The following is a 22,924-nucleotide window of genomic DNA, read 5'->3' on the forward strand; positions in this document are numbered from 1 at the left end:
TTGACTTTTTCTAACACAAAATGTCAATAAAAAAATGTACATTATATCAAGTTAAAGTATATACACAACTATATTCCTTGCATTTATGGATTTAATTCAATGGTAAATATATTAATTGAATTTTGAAAGTTTTTAAATTTAACATTTAAATACTCTACTCCTTTTTTTTTTCTTTTAAAAATAGATAATAGTAAATAAAATTCATAATAAAAATAAATTACATAGTGCATTCAGTGTACGACGTGATTGTACACCTTTACGTATAAAAATTTAATATTTACTGTACACCTTTACTTATAAAAATTTAATATTTTTTTGAATTACATATAACGGATTCATCACTCGCAAGAGACAGAAATGAGTTAAATCAAAGAGACCAAACGTGCCTTATCTCTCTTATCCCCATGAAACCCCTCTGCTCTCCCCCGTATGTGGGTTTCCTAATTGCTTAATCTGTATTTTTATATATTTGTGTTGGTTTCTGATTTTTGGGTTTTCTTTTGTCACTGGTTTTCCTCTTTTTATTAGGAAATTTTGCTTTCTTAGTACTTCTGTTTGGATGCTAAGAAAATTTATGAAAAAGATGGGAGATTAGCAGGAACAGAAAACAGGGCCGAGCCATCAAATCCCAGATACATCTCACTTCCATTTAGCCAAAGCAGGTAAAAATTCAGTTAAAACGTTGCACTACCAAGAATTCTTTTTGTCCAATGCTCATATATGCTGATAAATTTTAATAGAACAAAACATAGCTTATGGCACCATTACATCGCAGCAAAATCCTGAACTACAATAGGAGAAGGATACACATTAGTTCAAAATGCTAGCGATTTTCGCAATTAGGTGTTGCACATCCCAAGAGCAAAACTCAATGAAGACTTCACCACTCGAGAGAACCCTTGTACAATTATCATCCGAAAACTTTAACTGCAACAACCCCGAAAGAAACGGGAAATAATTGATTTGCGTTGGAGTTTTAAATTAATAAAGAATTTATCTATGAACATGTGGCCAAAGAATGTTACTGAATAAAGCACAAATACTGCACACAAATCCTAAACAAGATAACCAACAAAACAAGTCCTTGGCAACATAAAAATACTATGAAGCCATAAATTCAGGTGCTCCAATAATCTAAATATATACGTCAATAAATTGACAAATGCAGGCAAAATATACTAGAGAAATACCAATATTGCATTTATAGCATAGATATCTCAAAAAGCTTTACTAAGCTAATAATGATGCATATGAGTGTAAAAATCAAATTCAATTAGATCCAATAAAATGCCTGTTAGGAATATAGGTCAAGCCTATGGCTTACTTGGGAGCAATTCGGGCAAACGTCGAGTCAAGAAATGCTAAACTTTACATCTAATCCTCCAGTAAAAATAAGATGTTCAAATAAAACATCATGCAGCAAAAATTCTTTATGCCTGCCACCTAACCCTCATTCTTCGTCAACATAATGTGCAATGAGCTACAATAATACAGTTACAAACACCTCAAACTAAAAACATTAGCTCAGCCATAACACTCAGTCACATGAATGACCTGAACACTTGGCAAATTAATTGGCAACAGAAAGCAGAAATTTGGGGGATGCATCAGCTGCCACTGTTGACAAATAACACAAACAGCATTAGGGGTTAACGGTCAGCCTATTGTTCCCCAAGTCCAATTCCTAATGACAGATACCACAAACAGGTTTAGGATGCATGGATTAAAAGGCCCAAGAAAGGTTTGAACTAAAAGAGGACCAGGTCTATATGATGACCTAGCACATCAGCAGGCTTGGGTTGGGTTACCTGGTCTTACATTGGGTGATATTTTCTTCCCTGCAATATGGTTAATGTTAATCAAGTTTGTACTGAATTGGATTTTTGTTAAGGCGAAATATTAGTCCCCCTAAAATTATTTTGGACTTGGATTTGCCAATTCTTCTTGCCACAACTTGACCAGTCTTTCTACACAATTTGTTCAACGCTCAGAAGGCTCCAACATATACCGCGTCTATAGGAGAAAGGCATATGATGTTCAACAGGCGCTTGTTCCACGCACTAAGCTCTACAAAGGCGTGCCTTCTTTATTTTCCCCTCCAGCAAGCACTTCCATTGGCCAAAGACACCACCAGAATTGAAATTTGCTGATCTACTAGAATTTCATGAAAATGCACCAGGAATTCTTCAGAATTAGAGTCCCAGTGAAAGTTGCCAGCACCTTATCAATCTACACACCCAAGAACAAAGCTGCTCATGTTTCCATTTTCAACACTCGCACTCCTTCAATCCTTCTCATACCTTGTAACAATCTCTTCTCATTCTCTCTCTCATTTTTATTTCTTGGTGACCTCTGTTTCTAGTTTATCTAGAATCTTCCTCTTTTATTTAACAACATAAATAATATCAAGTGGGTATTTTATTTATAGATTTTTCTAGAATTGCTTCTATTTTGGTTTTTCCCCTTTTTTTTTTTTAAAAAAAATAGACACACATCCAGATGCCATTTAGGTCATCCATTTCTTTATTTAGAAAAAAAAAAAAAGAAAAGAAAAGAAAAGAAAGAAACACTAACATGTTATTTAGTACCAATGTTTCTAGTTCATCTAAAATTGCCTTTTTGTCCTCCTTTCTGTAATAACATAAGAGTGCTATTCGGATTGGTTTTTGAGTGTTCAAAATTTAGATTTATTTTATTTTCTAACAAGCTCTTAAAGTGTTCTCTTAAAGAGAGAATGATATCAATGGTGTACATTCATTTTATGTTTTTCACTATGCTTGTTAGTGTTTTGTAGTGATAATTTTCATAAGTATGGTTAAATAGAGTTATATATATATATGACTATTTAACTCTAATTTCTTATTAAATTTTACATTTTTTGAGCCTCACGTCATTCAAGTGCATGCCTGCACCTTTAATAACTACGCACACAACATTCCTATCTACACCCAACTCAAGATTACACATTCATCAGAAGCCCTTTTTAATATAAAGGAGTCGCTATAAGCTTTTGAAATAGTACAACATCAACAATATGAGCATGCCACTAAAAGGGCACACTTTAAGCCATTAAAAAGACCATAAAACCAGTGGCCATTCATTTACCTCGGCTGGGTGAGCAACTGGACCGTTTAAAGAGCAACTTTGTTAAAACCCATGAGACTCCACATTTTAGCAAACCTACATGACCCAACAGTTTTACAAACCCAGCTATCTCATTTTAGCAGCTAGTTTACTGACACTGCTCTCAGTCTGGTTTCTAACTCATTCTCCTGTGCAACTACATGCATGTCTACTCAAAGGCCAAGCACTAAATCAGGCTTCAATCATCTATGACCCTGACCCATGTTATGGGGTAAAGATAGTTTCTAAATATGGTTTTGAGGCAAAGTAGGAGTGATAATGTCATAGTAGAGAAAAGACTCTTATAACAGTTGGGACTCGGATGCCTAGGCCACAGGCCTATGAGAGAAGACCAGGCCATAGCCTTGTTAAAGCCCAACATGCCAATCCACCCATGTAAGCGCGGTCTAGATCCCGCGCCAGCAAGACGGACAAAGTAGGGCTCGAGCCCAACTGATTTGATGGGTTAGTGGGCAAAAGACCCCTACACATCCGGGATCATGTCAACATAAGCGCCGAAGGGAATTAAATGGCCGCCTAACGATAGAAAAAGATGCAGTCCGTCCGTATGTACAACCCTGCATAACAACAACAAGTTGTACTGTAGCAGGATGGCGGTTACATGTCACTAGAGGATGATTGGGAAAAAAGAATAAATGAAGGGAGGCATGAGCCATTCGGACTAGGTTCAGACACATACCCTAATCCAACCTTCTATTGGATCTCAGAACGTCAATTGGCGCCGTCTATGGAAACGAATGAGATCTTTTCGTCATCGGAGTTCTCATCCTCATTATACCCATTGAGATCTACATGCCCATTGAGATCTACATGGCCAATCACGGCGAAAATCACATCGGAAACACCCCAAACGACATGAGTTCTGCTTAAGAAGGATCACAGTTTTCATTTTTCAGCCCTATCGCCCCACTAAACCAACCACCTATGTTGTTTAACCCCTCGCCAAGCTCGGCAGGGACTATGTCCTGAACTACCCTAGCTGACCAAAAGCTACAAAACATGGCTCTCCAAACTCAAAAAACTGCTCATTGGCTAAGGCAAATGCTGCAGCAAAGGGGACTCAATACCCTATTGAACATAGCCCTAGTAGCTGAAGGATTCAATGTTAACGAACCCCAACCCACACTGAACCACCAAACCCCTTAACAAAGGGCAGGAGGACAGGTAATGGAGACGAAGAGGCCAGCAGGAGAAACGAACCTATGGCCAGAACAAGATGGCAGGTAATAAGAGAGCTCATCGAGAATGATGGGGTCGAAAGCTATTCTTCTGAGCTGGCGGAAAGGTCAAAAAGCGAAAAGCTGAAAAGAAACTATCGCATGGAAAAAAAGCTAAAGAGAGAAGAGGCAAATGTAGATCAGAAGCTAGAGAGGCTGAAGGAGCAACTCCTAGTAGAGCTAGAGGCACGAGACGACAGCAGCCCCCTACTGCCAACCTCATTCCCGTTCGTGAGATGAGTACAGCAGGAAACCATCTCTAAAAAGTTCATGATGTTGACAATGGCCGCGTACAACGGTACAGAGAACTCCCGGGAGCATGTCTTGAACTACAAGATGTTCATGGAGCTTCAGACTCACTCGGACGCCCTGATGTGTAAAATCTTTCCCACCACCCTTACCGGACCGACACAAGCATGGTTTAATAGTCTGGAAGCAGGAAGCATAAAAAATTTTATGGACATAGCTAGTGTGTTTATCAACAGATTCATCGCCCAGCGGAAAGAAAAACAAGCTACTTGGAAACGGTCCGGCAGGGGAGGAATGAGTCCCTAAAGGAATACGTGGCTAGGTTCAACTCGGAGACTCTGCAAATCCCCGAGCTTGATGAAGCCATGGCAGCAGAAGCCATGCAAAAGGGGACCACCTCCTTGGAGTTTTTTGGATCGTTGTGCAGAAAGTCACCTACTACCCTAGCAGAGCTGATGAAGAAAGCAGAAAAATATATAAGGCAGGACGATACCTTAACCACTAGCAGATTTGTCAGAGAAGCAAGAGACAAGGGAAAGGCTGTGGAGGACAAACGCTCAGAAAGACAAGAGAGGAGACAAACCGAGGGCCTGAAGCATTAAACAGACACCAGTGGGAGAGGAAGAAGCAGAGACCCTACAACTCTGGATTCCTGAGGTGATTACCCCTGAACATGTCCAGAGCCGAGGTGCTCGTAGCTGTCCAAGACAAGGACTTCGTATAGTGCCCAAGCCAATGAGGGTAGACGCGAACAGGAGGGATCTGAATAAGTATTCACAACACCACCGGACTCATGGCAATAACACCAATGAATGTTATCAGTTAATAAATGAGATAGAAAAGCTCATTAAGAGGGGACACCTCAAAAATTTTGTAAAAAAGCCAGAAGGCCAGAGACCACAGTAGAAGGCAATGGTGGAAAGGCCCTGGAGGTAGATGGAGGACCAGTGAATGACGGCTCCAGCAGGACAATCAACATGATTATGGAAGGAACTGGGGGCCGTATGAGTAGAAGGGGAAATAAGAGAAATAGGAATGCGGCAGAGAGCAGTGCTGAAGTTATGCAAATAGTGGAGCATTCCCCAGTAAGTATCTCCTTCTCTCCAGAGGATGCCCAGGGAGTGCAGATGCCCCACGATGACGCTCTGGTTATAGAGGCCGTCATTCACAACTTCAGGGTCCGAAAAGTTCTAGTAGATGACAACAATAAGGTGAACCTACTACCCTATTGAGTCTTCCAGCAAATGAACAGCTAGTCAGGGACCAAGCCCTAGTTAAGGGAATAGGAGGGACTTCAGTGGCAATGGAGGGGAAGGTAAAGATAGGCCTCACCCTGGGAGAACCACCCCTATCCCGAACTCACTAAGCAGTGTTCCTTGTGGTGAAGCTATCCCTAAACTATAATATCATTTTGGAAAGACCGATGCTGTATGACTTTGAAGCAGTGACTAGCATCCGATATTTGAGCATGAAATTCCCAACAAAAGCAGAGGTGGGGGTAGTTCGAGAAAGATAGGAGGAAGCCAGAGCTACTTGGCCACGGTAGAGAAGCCAAGCACCTAGCCAAAAGAGATAAACCTTGAAGTCATGGAGGTCCGGGATGAAAAGGAGACTAGGACTGAACCAGTAAATAAGCAGGAGACATTCCCACTATCCGAGGAAGAATGCGGCAAGGTCTTCAACATCAACTCAGGCCTTGAAAAGGACCAAAAGGAGGTAGTGATGGCTCTTATCAGAAGACATGCCTCAAGCTTCGCCTAGAAGCCTTCAGACATGCCTCAAGCTTCGCCTAGAAGCCTTCAGACATGCCTCAAGCTTCGCCTAGAAGCCTTCAGACATGCCTCAAGCTTCGCCTAGAAGCCTTCAGACATGCCAGGGATCAATCTTGAGATGATGACCCACAAATTGAACATTCTCCTTGGGACTAAGCCGGTAAAGCAGAAGAAAAGGGTGTTTGGGAAGAAGAAGCAACATACCCCGAGGGAAGAGGTGCAGAAACTAGAGGAGGCCGAGTTTATTAGAGAAGTCATGTGTCCATAATGGTTAGCCAACCCTGTGCTAGTAAAAAAGACTAATGAAAAATATAGAATGTGTATAGACTTCACTGATTTAAATCAGGCATGCCCAAAAGATTGTTATCCTCTTCCAAATATTAACAAAATGGTCGACTCTACGGTCGGTTTTGATACTTGTCGTCCCTAGATGCTATGTCAGGGTACCACCAAACCCCTATGCACAGGTCAGATGAAGAAAAAACCTCATTCATAACTGAAGATGGGACGTACTACTACAGGGCTATGCCTTTCGGGTTGAAAAACACCAGAGCAACATATCAACAGCTAATAAATAGAATCTTTAAGAATCATATAGGGAGAAATGTGGAAGTCTACGTTGACAACAAGGTGGTTAAAAGTCAGACCTTCTAACAACACCTAGCCGACTTGGAAGAGGTCTTTGGAGTATTACAGCGGTACAAGGTGAAGTTGAACCCAACAAAGTATGCTTTTTTTATCAGAGGAGAGAAATTTTTGGGCTACATGGTCAGTGGAAAGGGCATAGAGTCGAACCTGGAGAAGGTAGAGGCTATACTAACAATGTCTAAGCCAACCTGTGTAAGGGATGTGCAGAGGCTGACAGGAAGGTTGGTGGCACTCCACTGATTCATGTCCAAATCAGCAGAAAGATGTCCGACTTTCTTCAAAAAGCTGAGAAAGGTTTTGAACTTTGAATGGACAGAGGATTGTCCAAAAGCCTTCAAAAATCTCAAGCAATACCTCAGCACCCCGCATGTGCTTAGCAGCCCCTTAGCAGGAGAGTAACTCTTAATTTACTTGGCTGCATCTAAACAGGCAGTGAGCGTCGTGCTGGTAAGAGAGGAAGCAGGGGTCCAGAAGCCTATCTTCTACGTCAGCAAGGTACTCAAGGGCACCGAGATCAGATAGATGAATATTGAGAAGCTAACATTCGCCTTGTTGTTGGCGGTGAGGAAGTTTAGAATGCACCTGGAGGGCCACAGTGGTGGTAATGACTGACCAACTCCTGAAGAAAATCTTACACAAGCCTGAGACTTCAGCATGAATCCTAGCCTGGTCCGTGGAAATCAGTCGGTATTGCCTCATTTACCGACCTTGAACAACCATCAAAGCCCAAGCCCTAGTTGACTTTATAGCCAAATGTTCCTTTAGCTCAAATAAAGAAAAACAGGGGGAAGCATCACCGAGCTCGGTAGAAGAGAAGGAGGGGATCAACAACCATATGAATTCAGATGGAATTTATTTGTAGATGGAGCATCCAGCTCCACAGGCAGTGGGGCAGGAGTACTGTTGAAAGGGTCAGATGAATTCAAAGTGTGTTATGTTTTACGCTTCGGGTTCCCCACACCCAACAGCATGGCAAGAGTACGAAACCCTTATAAATGGGATGCAGATACCATTGGGAGTGAGGGCAACCGACCTCAGGATAAACAGCGACTCCCAGCTTATTGTAAACCAAATAACAGGAGTGTACCGAACAAAGGATCCCACCATGCAGAAATACTTAGCCAGGTACAAACTCTAGAAGTTGAGCTCGAAGAGCAGGGGATCATTGTCCAGTATCAAAGAATACCTCCGGAAGAAAACAAAGAAGCAGACCTGCTCAATAAGTTGTCCGCAGAAGAACTAGAACACCTCCCAAACGAAGTATACACGCAGCAAATAAATACCCCTACCTTCAAAAGGAAAGCCCCTGTCATGCATATCGAAGAAAAACGGAGCTGGATGACCCCATACCTAGAATACCTTAAAGCATGGAAGTTACCCAATAATAAAGTAGAAGCTCGAAAAATCGCAACTAAAGCTGCCAATTACCAAGAAGAACCTTATACCAAAGGGGGAAAATCCAACCCATGGCTAAGATGTGTAGGCTCGGAAGAAGGCAGACAGGGTAATCCGAGAGATAGATCAAGGAGTCTGCAAGTTTCATGAAAGAGCAACTACATTAGCAAACAAGATCTTTCGGCAGGAGTACTACTGGCCCACAACCAAAAAAGAAGCAGAGGAGTTTGTTAGAAGATATGACATCTATTAAAGGTTCGCAAATGCTATCAACAGCCCGGCCACAACACAATCGAGTATGACCGGTCACCTACCTCACTGGAGTCTTCTTCTCCTCAGTCGGTTTTATGGTGTCAGCAGTCATGTTTCGAGACCGGTCTCAGAACATGACTATGCACTACAAAACCGGCTAAGGAGACGAAGCCCTCAGTGAGGTAGATGACCGGTCTCGGAACATGACTGTTGGCACCACAAAACTAACTAAGGAGAGAAAGACTCCAGTGAGGTAGGTAGTCGGTCTTGGAATATGACTGTCGGCACCATAAAACCAACTAGGGAGACGAAACTCCCAGTGAAGTAGGTGATTGGTCTCGAAACATGACGTCGGCACCACAAAACCGACTGAGGAGAAGAAGACTCCAGTGAGATAGGTGACCGGTCTCGGAACATAACCGCCAGCACCACAAAACTGACTGAGGATAAGACCCCAATGAGGTAGGTGACCAGTCTTGGAATATGACCACCGGCACCACAAAACCGACTGGGGAGATGAAACTCCCGGTGAGGTAGGTGACCAGTCTCGGAACATGACCGCCAGCACCATATAAACGACTAAGAACAAAAAGACCCCAGTGAGATAGGTGACATGACCACTGACACCACAAAATCGGCAAAGGAACAAAGGCCAATAATGAAGGCCCAACATCAACAAAGGCTATAAGCCTAAGGAAGAAAAACTGAAAAATACACAGCCGACCTAAGAAATGACCTCGACACGAATAAGGCTCAGCAAACAAATAAAAACCTGGCTCCAACCTCACAAAAAGAGCTCAGATTGCACAGAAATAACAAATAAGAACCTGGCTCCAACCTCACACGAAGGTTCGAACCATAAGAACACAAGTGAAAAACTCGAATCCTACCTCATCGAGGGCACGGATTGCAGCAATACTAGCAGAAAGCTTAGCTCCAACCTAGTTAAAGCGCTCGAACCATTGGAAAATGAGATTCTGATCTCATGTAAAGGCTCGGCGTAAAAAAAAATTAAAAAATAATTTTAAATTAAATTAACCTGAGGCATCCTAATGCCCACTTCACGAAACGGTATTGCCTATAGAAAAGCTAATTCAAGGCTCACAGAGCCAAAATGCTAGACAAACCTCAAAAAAGAGCCCAATGCCCTTAAAACCCCTAGGCAAACAAAACCGAGGTAAAATTAAGATAAAAATGAGCCTTATTGTTAAGCTCTATAAACAAGTACACGAAAGAAAAATTAAAAAACTCAGCTAGCTAAGGGGCAATATAAGCTAAAATAAAGAGTTATAAGAAAACCAAACTTTAGCTCAAATAAAGGCTTCAAGAAAACAGAGAGCAAAAGTGCCAAGACATACAGTAAAAAGGAGAAATAACACAACAAGAAAGACGCGATATGCATAAAGCAAGATTAACAAGCAGACAACCAAGCAGAACTCACAGGCTGTATACATAAAAACAGTCTAAGTACATAAACATAAACGAATTAAGTTAAACGAGCTCATAGCCCGGCAAAACTCACAGGCTGTATACATAAAAACAGCCTAAGTATATAAACACAAACGAATTAAGTTAAACAAGCTAACAACCCGGCAGAGCTCACAGGCTGCCAGCTCGGTGAAGTCCACAGGCTGTATATACAAAAACAGTCTAAGTATATAAACACAAACAAATCAAAATTAACGAGCTGCCAGCTCAGTAACATTCACAAGTTAACAGTTCAAGTACAGACATACAAATAAATTCAATAAGTATTATTGAATCCCACATCGGTTATGGAAATGGTTAATGTGTCCCTTATATGGGCCATAGGCACTCCTCCCCCTTGAGCTAGCTTTTGGGGTGAGTTAGGCCTGACCCAAATTTAACATGGCATCAGAGCCTCTCCATCCGATATTGGGCGCCCCATAAATGTGCCACGCACCAGTAAAAATTCTGGGTGCGAGGGGGTGTTGAATCCCACATCGGTTATGGAAATGGGTAATGTGTCCCTTATATGGGCCATAGGCACTCCTCCCCCTTGAGCTAGCTTTTGGGGTGAGTTAGGCCTAACCCAAATTTAACAAGTATAAAAAACAAAAATAGATAGAGAAAAATAATGAAATATAAATTTTTATTAATTGTTGGAATGAATTACAGAGGCAGCAGGAGAGGAGGAACCAAAACTAAGTCATTTAAAAGCTTATTTACAGTGTCTTCCCCTTGAGATCCAGAAGGCAAGCAAGGAGCCTTTTTAGGCAGTTGTCTGTTCTGTAGCACAACTCCTTGCCATCAAAGACCACTTTAGGAGCTCATAGGTTTGCCAACGGAGTAAGAGGCATCCCTAGCTGCTTTAAGGCCTTGATTGTAGTTCGAAGTGAACATGCAGAAGGCCTCCTTGTATATTTTTTCTTTCATCTCCTCCGAGGCCTTGTACTCTTCAAATTGCGCTTCGCAAGCCTGTTGAATCTTGGCTTTTAGCTCGGCAGAGTCCTTATACTCCCGCAAGCGCTCCTCACAAGCCTGCTGGACCCTATCCTCTATGGTCCGGGCATCCCTCAATAATGCGGAACACCTCTTCTCCAAAGCAGTGACCTTTTGACAGAGTTGTTGCTGGAGATGAGACTCTTCCGCTGCCAAAACCATGCCGTTTAGATCCTCGATGTGCTTACTGAACTCCTGCTGGAAGACACCGTGCGAGCTAAGGCCTCATCACGCTGAGCCTTGGCCTCATCACATTGACAGCAGGACTCCTCTAAAGAGGACAGTTGTGCTAAGGCCTCGTCTCACTGAGACTCAGCCGCAGAAACTCGTTGGAAGGCCTGGGCAACCTCTACCCTCATCTCCCCCAATTGCTTGGTGAGGTCGTCAATAACCCTTTTGAATTCAATGATTTGTCCGCGGGCCTCACCAGTGGCAACAATGTTTTCATCACGGCGCTCCTCAGCTATGCGCTGCTCCACCAAACTCTGAAAAGACCGGTTCCTAGCGTCGATCTCAAGGAACACCCCGAAAGCCTGCCACAGAAAAAGAAAAACAAAATTAAGTTAAAAAACTCAAAAATACCCTGGAAAATAGCAAATGGCTTGCCATGAGAAACATTTCCCTCAAACTGTCTTCGAGATCATCCAAGGAACGAGTGTTGAACGCTATCTGTTGCTTGGTGGAGCAGGCAAAGTGGCTAATGAGAGCTTGGAAACGGGGATCCGAAGCATCCGGAGTCCCTCCAAACATTTTATTACAAAGCATCTTGGTTGTTGAGGCCGGCATAGATTCAGGAGTCACTTCGACAGCGTTCCAGAGCTTGGTGTCAAGAGCTGAGGATAATTGCTCCACTGCCTTCTTCCCTTTGTCAACAGAGGGGGACTATTTTCGTAGGCCCTGTAGCACGAGCTCGCTTAGCAGCCCTGTCTTCAGTAAGAGGTCTAAGCTCGCTTGCTACTTGCCCTCTTTCAAACCGCTCTAAGCAGACTCGCTGATGGCAATAGGCTCCTTGGAAAACGCCTTACCAATGCCAAATTGAGGCAGGAGCAGTAGTCCGATTTGCTGCAGCAAGGGCCACGGCATGAAAGACACCTTGGGTCGCGTCAGCCACCGTTTTATCAACCTTGGAAGGCATCCAACGTGGCTTTCATGCTATTCCGGGATAGGAAGAAGTTCTTCGAGAGCTTAATGTTGTCCATGGGAATGGCAGAAGCTGAAAAAGAGAAGTCAATTCGGATTAGAACTCCGAATAACAAAAGAAAGCACAACAAGAAAGGAAAGTAGAAAAATAATAATTAGCAGTACCACCGGCAGTCTTGGAAGTTGGACATGAACATGCACTTCTCGACGTCATACTTCTTCCGTATGAGGTCAATCGAAGAAAGTAGGCTTGATCCAACAGGGTCAGCCTGGGGAAGTCGTTGCAGCCCTGAGGGCCTTCCCCCAAGAGATATCAACATCCTAGTTGATTCCTGAGCTCTCGTTCAGCTCGACTACCACAAAGGCCTCAGCCCAGCCCTTTATCAAGTCTTTGTACTCGGTGAAAATAGACAACCCTCCCTAATAACCAAAATAATAAAACACATGGTTGGATCTAACGAGACGAAAGAAGGTGGAAAACAATGCAACAGAGGGGGCAAAAACCCAACACAAACAGACATACTCAAAATAACACATGAGGATGGAGTTGGGGGACAACATACGGAGGGTCACTCCGAAGTGACGGAAGACCACAATAAAAAAAGGGGTGAAAGGGAATGTCAGCCCGAAATCCCGCTGCTTAACAAAGAAAACTAAGCTACATCCTTGCTGGGCGTCTATTAAGCCTGCAAGGTGGATTGAGAAGAACAATCCTCTCATTAGGAAGGGGAGTCTAATCCTATAGATAGTGGTGACAACGTACTCGCTGAATAAGAAATTAAAAAGGGAAGAAGGGGTAACAAAGGACACCAAACCCATGACATTAGGGATTCTAACGGAAGCCATGATAAGAGTGAGACGTACCTCGAAGTGAGAAAGCAGAGATTACAGAGGAGAAGGAGAGCAAGTTAGCAGAAGCAGCACAAGAAGAAGAATCGAGAGCAAAATCAAAAGTATGAATTTGAAATGGGTAAATGTGGAGAAAAGACGTTTTGACAAAAGCACTCCTAGAGCCGCATAGTAATAATTGGGATTTCGAGATTTACCCCTCATTAATCATGGAATAATTAATGAGTGGATAAAGGAGCACTTGATAACAGTTGGGCTTTGAATACCCAGGCCACAGCTAAACCCATGAAGGAAGACCAGGCTATAGCTCTGTGAAAGCCAACACGCCGGTCGGTCCATCCATGTAAGCGCAGTCCAAGCCCCGTGCCAGCAAGACGGACAAAGCAGGGCTCAGACCCAACTAAGAGAGATGACTTGATGGATCAGTGGGGCAACAAACCCCTCACATCCGGGATTATGTCAACATAGGCACCGGAAGGAATTAAATGGCCGCATGACGATGGAAAAAGACAAGTGCGTCTATACGTACGACTTTGCATGACAACGACATATTGTACTGTAGCAAAGTGGCGGTCACACGTCACTGGAGGACGAAAGGAAAAAAAAATAATAAATGGAGGCATAAGCTATTTGGGCTAGATTTACACACACATACCCTAATCCATCCTTCTATTGGATCTCAAAACACGAGACTCTATGTAACTGAAACTCCAAGGTGATAAGAGAGAAACATGTATATGGATTTCGTGACACATTTCCTTTATTCCTTGGTTTTGCCAAGAACTAATAAATGGGACACGTGGAGGGAAAATTAGAAAGAGATGCAAACATTAATGAGATGTCCAGTAGACTATTCCACTCCTTCCCATCTTACTTTATTTTTCCTTTCATCCAACATAAATTGATATGGGGCTTTCCAAGCACAAGAAAAACCAAGCATATCATACTTTCTTCAATCTCTCACATAAAGCCAATTTGAGTTGGCCCGTCAAAGACTAAAAAGAGAACTTATTATACATTTTAGTAGCTTGAATTGGAGTAGATAGCACTATTAGTTTTGTTACTTCATGTTTGTAAGTGCTTTCGATTCGTCCTAAATTACTTTGCCAGCTGTAGGTTAAACCTCTTTGTTGCATAGAAGGATGTTTATTGGGTAATTTTACCCATTGTCCCATAACTTTGAATATTATCATATTTTGTAACCTTAAATTTAAGGTTATAATAATAGTGTTTATAACCTCTCTATCAGTAACTAAAACAATCAAGCGTGTCAGAACGTAAACATCAAATATTTAACTAGAATTCATATCACATGGATGCTCTAACATCCAAAATAGCAATGTTCAGTCAGTATTAATTTTCCTCGTCTCAAATGATTGCCAACCTATAACCAAAAAGACACAGAATATGCAACGGAACAGAGAAAGGTGATAAAATAATAACTTCGACAATAAGGCAATTCTGCAATCTATAGACACATTAACGGATTAATCCACAATTCATCAAATGAAATTGAAAAGTCACAAACAAAAATTCCAGAAAGAAGCTTAAAGAACAAAAATTCTTAAAGAAAGTAACAAGCTCAAACAGGAAAACCGCCAGGATGCAAAGTCCCAAACATAAAAAATTAGGCATACCTAATCACTGTTGCTGCTGATTCTGCTGCTGCTGTTGGGGATTGAGTGGAGGTGGCATACCAGGACGGGGAGGTCCATAAACAGGAACACCACCAGGCGGAGGAGGCATTCCAGGGCGAGGAGGTGGGGGTTGCATTCCAGGTCTTGGTGGAGCAGGAGGCCCTCTCATCATTGGTGCCTGTTGCTGAGGCGGCATTCCCATTGGTCTCTGCGCAAACTGGGGTGGCATTGGGAAACCCTGTTGCGGTGGCCTACCGGCAAACTGAGGTGGCAGCGGTGGAGGTGGACCCCGACCCATTGGAGGAGCTTGACCAGGATAAGCAGGAGGAGGCATCTGGCCAGGTGGACGTAAGACGGGGGCGGCACCAGCCGGTGGAGCCGCTGCTGCAGGGTAAGTCATAGGCGGAGCAGAAAGTTGTGGGACCGGAGGACGCGAGAGCTGCGGCTGCATCATGCCGGGTGCAGGCCCACCAACGCCACGGACAGGACCAGCAAGGCCAGGCTGTGCCTGAACGAGAGGAGCAGTGGGAATCCCACGGCCAGCTGCTCGGCCAATGCCGGGACCAGGAACGGCATGAGCAGAAACAGCCTTAGCTCGAGATTCTTCAGGAGGAGGAGGACCCTCAACGGTCATCGAAATAACCTCTTCACCACGGAGGAGAACAAGGCCTAGAGTGCGGCGGTCCTCTCGCTCCTCGTTGTTCTTCTTGCCCTTGGCGGGTGGGAGCTTGCGGAACTCCTCGCAGTCTCCGAGGACGAGATTCATGTGGCGGTCGAAGGCCATGAACTTTCCGACCAGCTGGCGGCCGTCCTGGATGGTAACCCGCATCCGATAGTTGATGTACTGAAGCATCTTGGAGCTCTTGGACATCGACATTTTCCCAATCTAGGGTTTTTCGAGTTCCTCCGACGTGTAAATCTTTTGGTACCAGTCTGGATTCTGGAGAAGGAAAAGTGGAATTGGGGTTCGGGATCAAAGGTAAAATGAGCATGGGTTTTAGGTTGCGATGAGAAACATAAACTTTGGGAACTTACTTTTAAGTCCCTGAATCTTTAAGTTTATTATATTTTAAAATCCCTCAATTTTTTTGAATAGAACAGGGTTGTTTTATTAATAAAAATAAGCTAATAAAACATCTTTTACAAAGTTGGGTGGTATATGTATTCACTCACCAATGCTATTAAAATCTCTAATAGTCTGAGCTAGCGTGAAGGCAATCAAATTTATTTGTCGAGGAATCGCAGCAAATTTATAAGTATCATGTAATTCTCTTTGTAACAGCTTAATTTCTTTGATAAAAGCACCAAAAGAAGTTAAGTTCAGCCCCAATAACCTTCAAGAGCCTGAATAACCTCCAAACTATCTCCCTCATAGACCACATTCAACCAATTCCTCCCACGTACCCAGCTCAATGCTTTCTTCATAGCCAAAGCTCCAGCCACCCTCGGTGAAAATACTCCAGTGATCCGACTATTCCTTGCAGTCAAGAAGTTTTCTTGATCATCTCGAACTATAAACACAACTTTTGTGTCTCAACCACCAACATTTGTCGTAGCATCAATATTTATTTTTATCCAATCTGCTGATGGTTTTCACCACCATCTTTCCCTACCCTGCTGCTGAACGTGTAGAGCCTTCACTTGAGCATTCTGCCAATCAATTTGTGTGTGTTGTGCAGCGAGCCATGTGCCAATCGGTTCTCTATAATTATCCGACTAGACCACAGCATTCCTTGCATTCCATATAGCCTAACAAACACCTAGAACAAAGTTAGTATCAAGCTCATTAAACAGCAAAATCATTGCCTTAAGCCAATCAAAGAATGGCCCAACCGCAGGACGGTACCATCCAAAAGCCGAAGGATTCAATGCATCGTTGATTCCTCAGCCAGGTTACACATCGGACAAATCTCTGGCACTGGGACTCACCTTTGTAAAAGTGAAACACTTGTCGGTATAACATTATTGCCAGCACGCCATACAAAACTCATCACCTGCGGCAACAATGGCAATTTCCACAACTTCCTCCATATTCGCTTGCTATGCTGATCAGGATTTGTGTCTGGTGTCGATAGAAGAGCTCGATAAGCGGATTTAATCAAAAAGGAACCTCTTCTTTCAAAGAGCCAAAAGAAATAATAATTTGTTTGGTTGCTCAATGGGATAGATAAACTTTGTTGAGCACCCCTTTCATTAATCACAGATACAATAAGCTCCTTGTCCCAGCTTTCTTGCTTGATCAAATCTCTTGCCATAAAGACATGCTTATCAAGAGAGAAAACCGTAGAAATAAATCGATTCCCAAGATTTTGAATTTCTTGCTTGATTAAATCCCGAGCCATAAAGACATGCTTATCAAAAGATAAAACCAAAGAAATAAATCGATTCCCAAGATTTTGAATCCAAGGATCAAACCAAATAGAAATATCCTTTCCTGAATCCACCTTCCAGCACACCCCTTTTTGTAACACCTGCCTCCCTTCCCAAATACTCCTCCACACAAAACTATAGTTTTACCCAATATCGGCTTCTAAAAAATTCGTATGAGCAAAATACATGGCCTTTAGAACTTGAGCTCTAAGTGAATTAGGATGCTTCAGCAGCCGCCATCCTATTCGACCCAGCTTGGCTAAGTTGAGTTGAATTCACGAATGCACTTAAATTGAAATCCTCCTTTCATTTTATACCAACACAACCTTGACCAAGCAATCCAGTGCATATTATTCAAACCCCTTTGATTTCTTCCCCACCAAAAGTCAACAAAAAATTCTCAAAATCCTCACATGTCCCTTTTGGTAATAAAAATAAAGACACAGACATAATTTGGAATTGTTTGGAGAACTATTTTAATTAAAATCTCCTTCCCTGCCTTAGATAGCAACTTATTCCTCCATGAATTCAATCTTTTCCAAACTTTGTCTTTTACAAAGTAAAGATTTCCTTCCTGTTATGCCTTATAGCAGTTGGTAGGCCCAAATAATTACCTAGATTATCATGCTCAGCTACCTGTAGAATACCACCCACTGTATTCCTTATATTCAATGGGGTATTTGGGCTATAACAAATAAGAGACATCATGAAATTTACCGGTTGACCTGAAGCATTCTCATAAACCTTGAGCACATCTTTAACAACTCTGGCTTCCTTCTCCGTAGCCTTAAAAAACAATACACTGTCATCCGCAAAAAATAAATGACTAACCTCTGGCGTCCCTCTTCGAACACAACAACCATGAAGATTTCTTGATTCAACCGAGATTGAATAATGCGGGATAACACCTCCGCACATAATATAAAGCATCGCCCTGATGTAATCCTCTCGCAGGTTGAATAGGCCCTAAAATCTGACCTTACTGCAAAACTTTATAACTAACTGTCAAAACATAATACTGTATCATATCCATCCATGCTTCACAAAACCCCATACGTAACATAACATCCCTCAGAAACGTCCATTCGAGCCTGTGATAGGCTTTACTAATATTTGCCTTCAAAGCTGCCATACCCGTTGATGACCGCTGGATTTCCTCGCTCCGGTCTAAAGCCAGGCCCATTAGGAGCCTAATCTTAACCTTATCTTCCGGCCCAGCTCGGAACCAGGAAGGAATTCAGCCCATTCGCCTTGTGGGACCATCCACATGCGTGCCCGGGGAGAATCAGGGGGCCGTTACGCATGGAGCAGCGATCGTACGTCCATATCAACGTGACAGGGACAGGTGGCCCAATGACGTACATTCTGTTACACGTCACTAGCGGACAAAAGAAAATATATAAAAGGAGAAATACTCTCCTCTAGGTCTAAGCTTTTTCCAGTTTTACAGAACCCATTGTAAAACCCTATCTTCTGGATCTCAGATCATCAAGTGGCGCCGTCTGTGGGAACGAAGGAGATCTTTTCATCACCGGAGTTCCACTCTAAACAAACCCACTGAGATCCACAATGGCTAATCACAACGAAAACAACGTCACTCCAAATGACCTGAGCTCTGCTCAAGAGGGGCAGCAGTTCTCCTTTTCCAGTCCTACAACTCCAAACAATCAACCACTCATCCCTTTCAACCCTTCGCCAAGCCTGGCAGAGAATGCTTCTGCCACTACCTTGTCCGACCAGGACCTCCAAACCATCGCCCTACAACTACAAAACACCGCCCACTGGCTGGGGCAGATAATGCAGCAACGGGGCCTTAGCACCCCAGCAAACGTATTGCCAATGGTAGAGGAGCCCCAGACCAATGACCCTCAACCTACCCTCAACCATCCCCAAACAGTTAGTCGAGAAACCGGAGAAAGGGGGAGAAGAGCTGGGGAAGAAGAAGAACCGGAAGCAAGGGTTCACGAAAAGAGCGCGAGGGAGTTGATTGAGAACGATGGGGCCGACAGTTATTCTGCCGGAACAACCAGGTGGACGAGAAGCGAAATGGAAGAGGAAGAGTACCACCTGGAGAAGAAACCCAGGCAGGAGGAGGAAAGTGTAGACCAAAAGCTGCAAAAAATGAGAGAGCAGCTCTTGGCCGAGTTGGGAACGAAGGATCAGAACCAAACTCTCCTGCCCACCTCTTCACCCTTCTCGAAGTGGGTGCAGCAAGAGACTGTTCCCAAGAAATTTATGATGCCACCTACGGCCGCGTACGACGGAGCTAGGAACCTCCGGGAGCACGTCTTGAACTACAAGACTTTCATGGAGCTGCAGACTTTGTCAGATGCCTTGATGTGCAAGGTATTCCCAACGACACTCTCGGGGCCAGCACGGGCGTGGTTCAACAGCCTTGAGGCCGGAAGTATCAGCAGCTTTGGAGATTTGGCCACTCGCTTCATCAGCCGGTTTATCGCCAGGGTGCCCGCAGATAGGAAGACGAGTTACCTGGAGACGATCAGACAGAGGAGAGACGAATCGCTCAGGGAGTACGTCGCTCGTTTCAACACGAAGGCCCTGCAGATTCCCGAGCTCGATGAGGGAAGGGCGGTGGAGGCCATGCAAAAGGGGACGACCTCTGCCGAGTTCTTTGGCTCATTGAGCAGGAAGCCTCCGACCTCACTGGCCGAGCTGATGAAGCGGGCTGAAAAATACATAAGGCAGGATGATGCCTTGGTGACAAGCAGGTTCGCCAGGGGAGCGACATATAAGGAGAAAGCACCGGAGGAAGGGAGGCTGGAGAGGCGCGAGAAAAAGTATGGCAAGAGGCCTGAGCCTTACAGACAACCCTGGGAGCGAAGGGACCAAAGACCTCTCCCTCCTCGGGTTTCAGAACAGAGGCCACTCCCTCCGTGGGTTCCAGAAAAGCCGACCCCTCTCAATGCCTCTAGAGCCGAAGTGCTCATAGCCATCCAAGGTAAGGAGTTCCTCCAATGGCCCAGGCCTATGAAAACGGAAGCAAACCAGCGAGATCTTGACAAATATTGTCAGTACCATCGCATGCACGGGCACGACACCAATAACTGCTTCCAGTTGATCACAAAGATCGAGAGGCTGATAAAAAGTGGCACCTCAAAAACTTCATGTAGAAACCGGAGGGACAGAGGCCTCAGCCCAATCCGGCAGCCCCAGTGCCAAGGAGAGCGGGAGCTGGACCAGTGAATGATGGGTCCAGTGGGACCATCAACATGATTGTTGGGGGGAACAGGAGGTCGGATGAGCCGTAGGGGGAAAAAGAGGAGTCGAGAGGGGGAGAGCAGTAGCGCCGAGGTCATGCAGGTCGTCGAACACACTCCAGTGGCCATCACTTTTTCTCCGGAAGATGCTCAGGGTGTTCAGATGCCCCATGATGACGCCCTCGTCATTGAAGCCGTCATTCACAACTACTGAGTTAAGAAGATCTTAGTGGATGACGGGAGCAAGGTGAACCTGTTGCCCTACCGGGTTTTCCAGCAAATGGGAATCCCCGAGGAGCAGTTAGTCCGGGATCAGGCACCGGTCAAAGGGATCGAAGGGGTACCAGTGCCCGTGGAGGGGAAGGTAAAGCTGGCTCTCACCTTAGGCTAAGCGCCAAGAACCCGTACCCATTATGCGGTGTTCTTAGTGGTCAAACTCCCATTGAACTACAACGCAATCATGGGGAGACCCGCGCTGTTTGACTTCGAGGCCGTCACCAGTATTAGATATCTGGCGTTGAAGTTCCCAGCGGAGGCAGGAGTGGGAGTAGTCCGGGGAAGCCAGGAAGAGGCGAGAGCGGTGTACTTAGCCACAGTTGCAGAGCCAAGCTCGACAGCAGAGAGACTCGACTCAGGGGTGCTAGAGGTCAGGGATGAGGAGAAAGAAACCAGAACAGAGCCGGTCGGAGAACTGGAGACTTTTCCTTTATCAGAAGCAGAGACAGATAAGATCTTCAGTTTCAATGTCGGCCTCACTGAAGAACAAAAAACTGAAGTCATAGCCCTGATCCGAGGTCACTCATCTAGCTTCGCCTGGAAGCCTTCTGACATGCCCAGGATTGACCCTGAGGTGATGACCCATAAGCTGAACGTCCTCCCCGACGCCAAACCGGTGAAGCAGAAGAAGAGGGTGGTTGTAACGACCCAGAAACCGGACCGCTACCGGCGCTAGGATCTAGATCGGCTTAAGGCCGCCTGGACCCGTAGCAAGTCTACTATGCACTCTGTACATCTGGTATAATCCCGTACATGCTCAACATTTCCATAAAACTTTAAACTTTTCACTTACCAAGCTTGACCTGTGCATGCCCTATGTCTGAAAACATAGAACCCCTATACTAGAGCCCTCATCAAATGCTCTAGTTGGGTCAGCATACTATATGTCAAGCTCGGTCCATAAACATTTCATCATAAAACATTAACATAAAACATCATGTACAAAGGGATTATCCAACTCGAGCCAAGCACAATACTATAACTCTGATTACATTACATGTTATAACATGTCTTTACATACCATAACCTTACTTTACATCATGTCCACTACACTTCTATTACATAACCATAGCCCTGCTCTTACTCTTGCTGACTCTGACTTCTCTGGCCCTGAAAACATGGGGTTAAGGGAATGGGGTGAGCTACAAAGCCCAATGAGCAGAACTATAAAAACATTAAAACATATGCCATCATGGAATGCATCACATTACAATTAAATCATATAAAGGATGGACTGACTCAAAACTCCCTCTACTCTGTGCCCGGCCCTCAAAGGAGCTCCTCAGGACTTCTGTTACATACATAGCTCTATGCTCGGCCCTCAGGGGGCTCCTCAGGACTTCTGTTACATGCAATAAAAACTAGAGGGCTAATGAGTCGTCCTGTTGTCCATCCACATCCACAATAAATAATGCAATGCGTCATCTTCGTGGTTACTAATGCAATACAACCTACTATAGACATGGCATTCGTGATGCATGGAACATGCTAAAACATTCATTAAAAACATAGTTCAGTTCCACTCACCTCTAGCAACTGCTGGGCTAACTCTGGACTCACTTTGAAGCAGCTAACACTGCTAAACACCTCGATTCCTCAGGTCCGATCCTACACAGGTGGACTCAAATGAGGGATCAAACAACTCTAACATAGCTCTGAACATTCCCCCATAAACCCCCTAAAACACCTCAAGCATGCATGGAAAAACAAGCAAAGAAAGGCTGGACAGGGCACCTTCGGCGGCCGAACACCCTCTCCAGATCCGAAAGTCAGGCACTTTCGGCGGCACCTTCAGCGGCCGAAAGTCTGCTCCAGATCCGAAACTCAACTTTCGAGGGCAAGGTTAGGCGGCCAAACCATGCATTCACAGGCAGGTTCGGCGGCCGAAACCACCTTCGGCGGCCGAACCTGAGTTCATCTAGAACTCAGCCTCGTATGCATACCAGCCTCCCACACCTTCCAAACACCCAAAACATGCATCCAACCTCTCCAAAACATGCATACAACATGCATAAACCCTTAACCATGCATAACGGAGCTTAAAACAAGCGTAAACTCCAACAAACAACACATAAAGCATACATAGGCATAAAGGGTACATAAACCCTATCATGCACAACCATGCAAAACCATGCAATCCTAACCCTTTTTCCTTCATAAAACTCACTTAAAACACTATAAAAGCCAAGGATCTACACTTACCTCTTGAAGATCAAGAGTTGGTGTGACCCCAAACTTAATGTAATACCCGGCTCGAGTCCGGCCTCGGAATTCCTGTCGTCTGGTGGAATCTC

General features: G+C 44.2%; 1 protein-coding gene across 4 annotated transcripts; it reads right to left on the bottom strand.

Annotated features, from left to right (window-relative positions):
* Positions 1-616: 616 nt before the first annotated feature.
* Positions 617-15,793, bottom strand: LOC110617723 (small nuclear ribonucleoprotein-associated protein B'). Of its 4 annotated transcripts, none has more exons than XM_021760696.2 (2): positions 14,767-15,792; positions 617-927 (listed from the first exon to the last, which is right to left on the bottom strand). In XM_021760696.2, exon 1 carries the CDS (start codon positions 15,641-15,643, stop codon positions 14,771-14,773), a length of 873 nt encoding a protein of 290 aa, XP_021616388.1. In that variant the 5' UTR covers positions 15,644-15,792; the 3' UTR covers positions 617-927; positions 14,767-14,770. The 4 variants fall into 4 exon arrangements, with proteins under 4 accessions (XP_021616388.1, XP_021616387.1, XP_043813646.1 ...); XM_021760695.2 differs by having other exon boundaries at positions 617-938; positions 14,767-15,791; XM_043957711.1 differs by lacking the exon at positions 617-927 and adding an exon at positions 10,774-11,673 and having other exon boundaries at positions 14,767-15,793.
* Between the last annotated feature and the right edge of the window lie 7,131 nt (positions 15,794-22,924).

The sequence above is a fragment of the Manihot esculenta genome, chromosome 6 (genome assembly GCF_001659605.2).
Source record: "Manihot esculenta cultivar AM560-2 chromosome 6, M.esculenta_v8, whole genome shotgun sequence".
In the NCBI taxonomy this organism is placed as follows: Eukaryota; Viridiplantae; Streptophyta; class Magnoliopsida; order Malpighiales; family Euphorbiaceae; genus Manihot; species Manihot esculenta.

Excerpts from the sequence above, each read along its gene's own strand:
- LOC110617723 (XM_021760696.2), bottom strand. The coding sequence starts at position 15,643 with ATGTCGATGTCCAAGAGCTCCAAGATGCTTCAGTACATCAACTATCGG.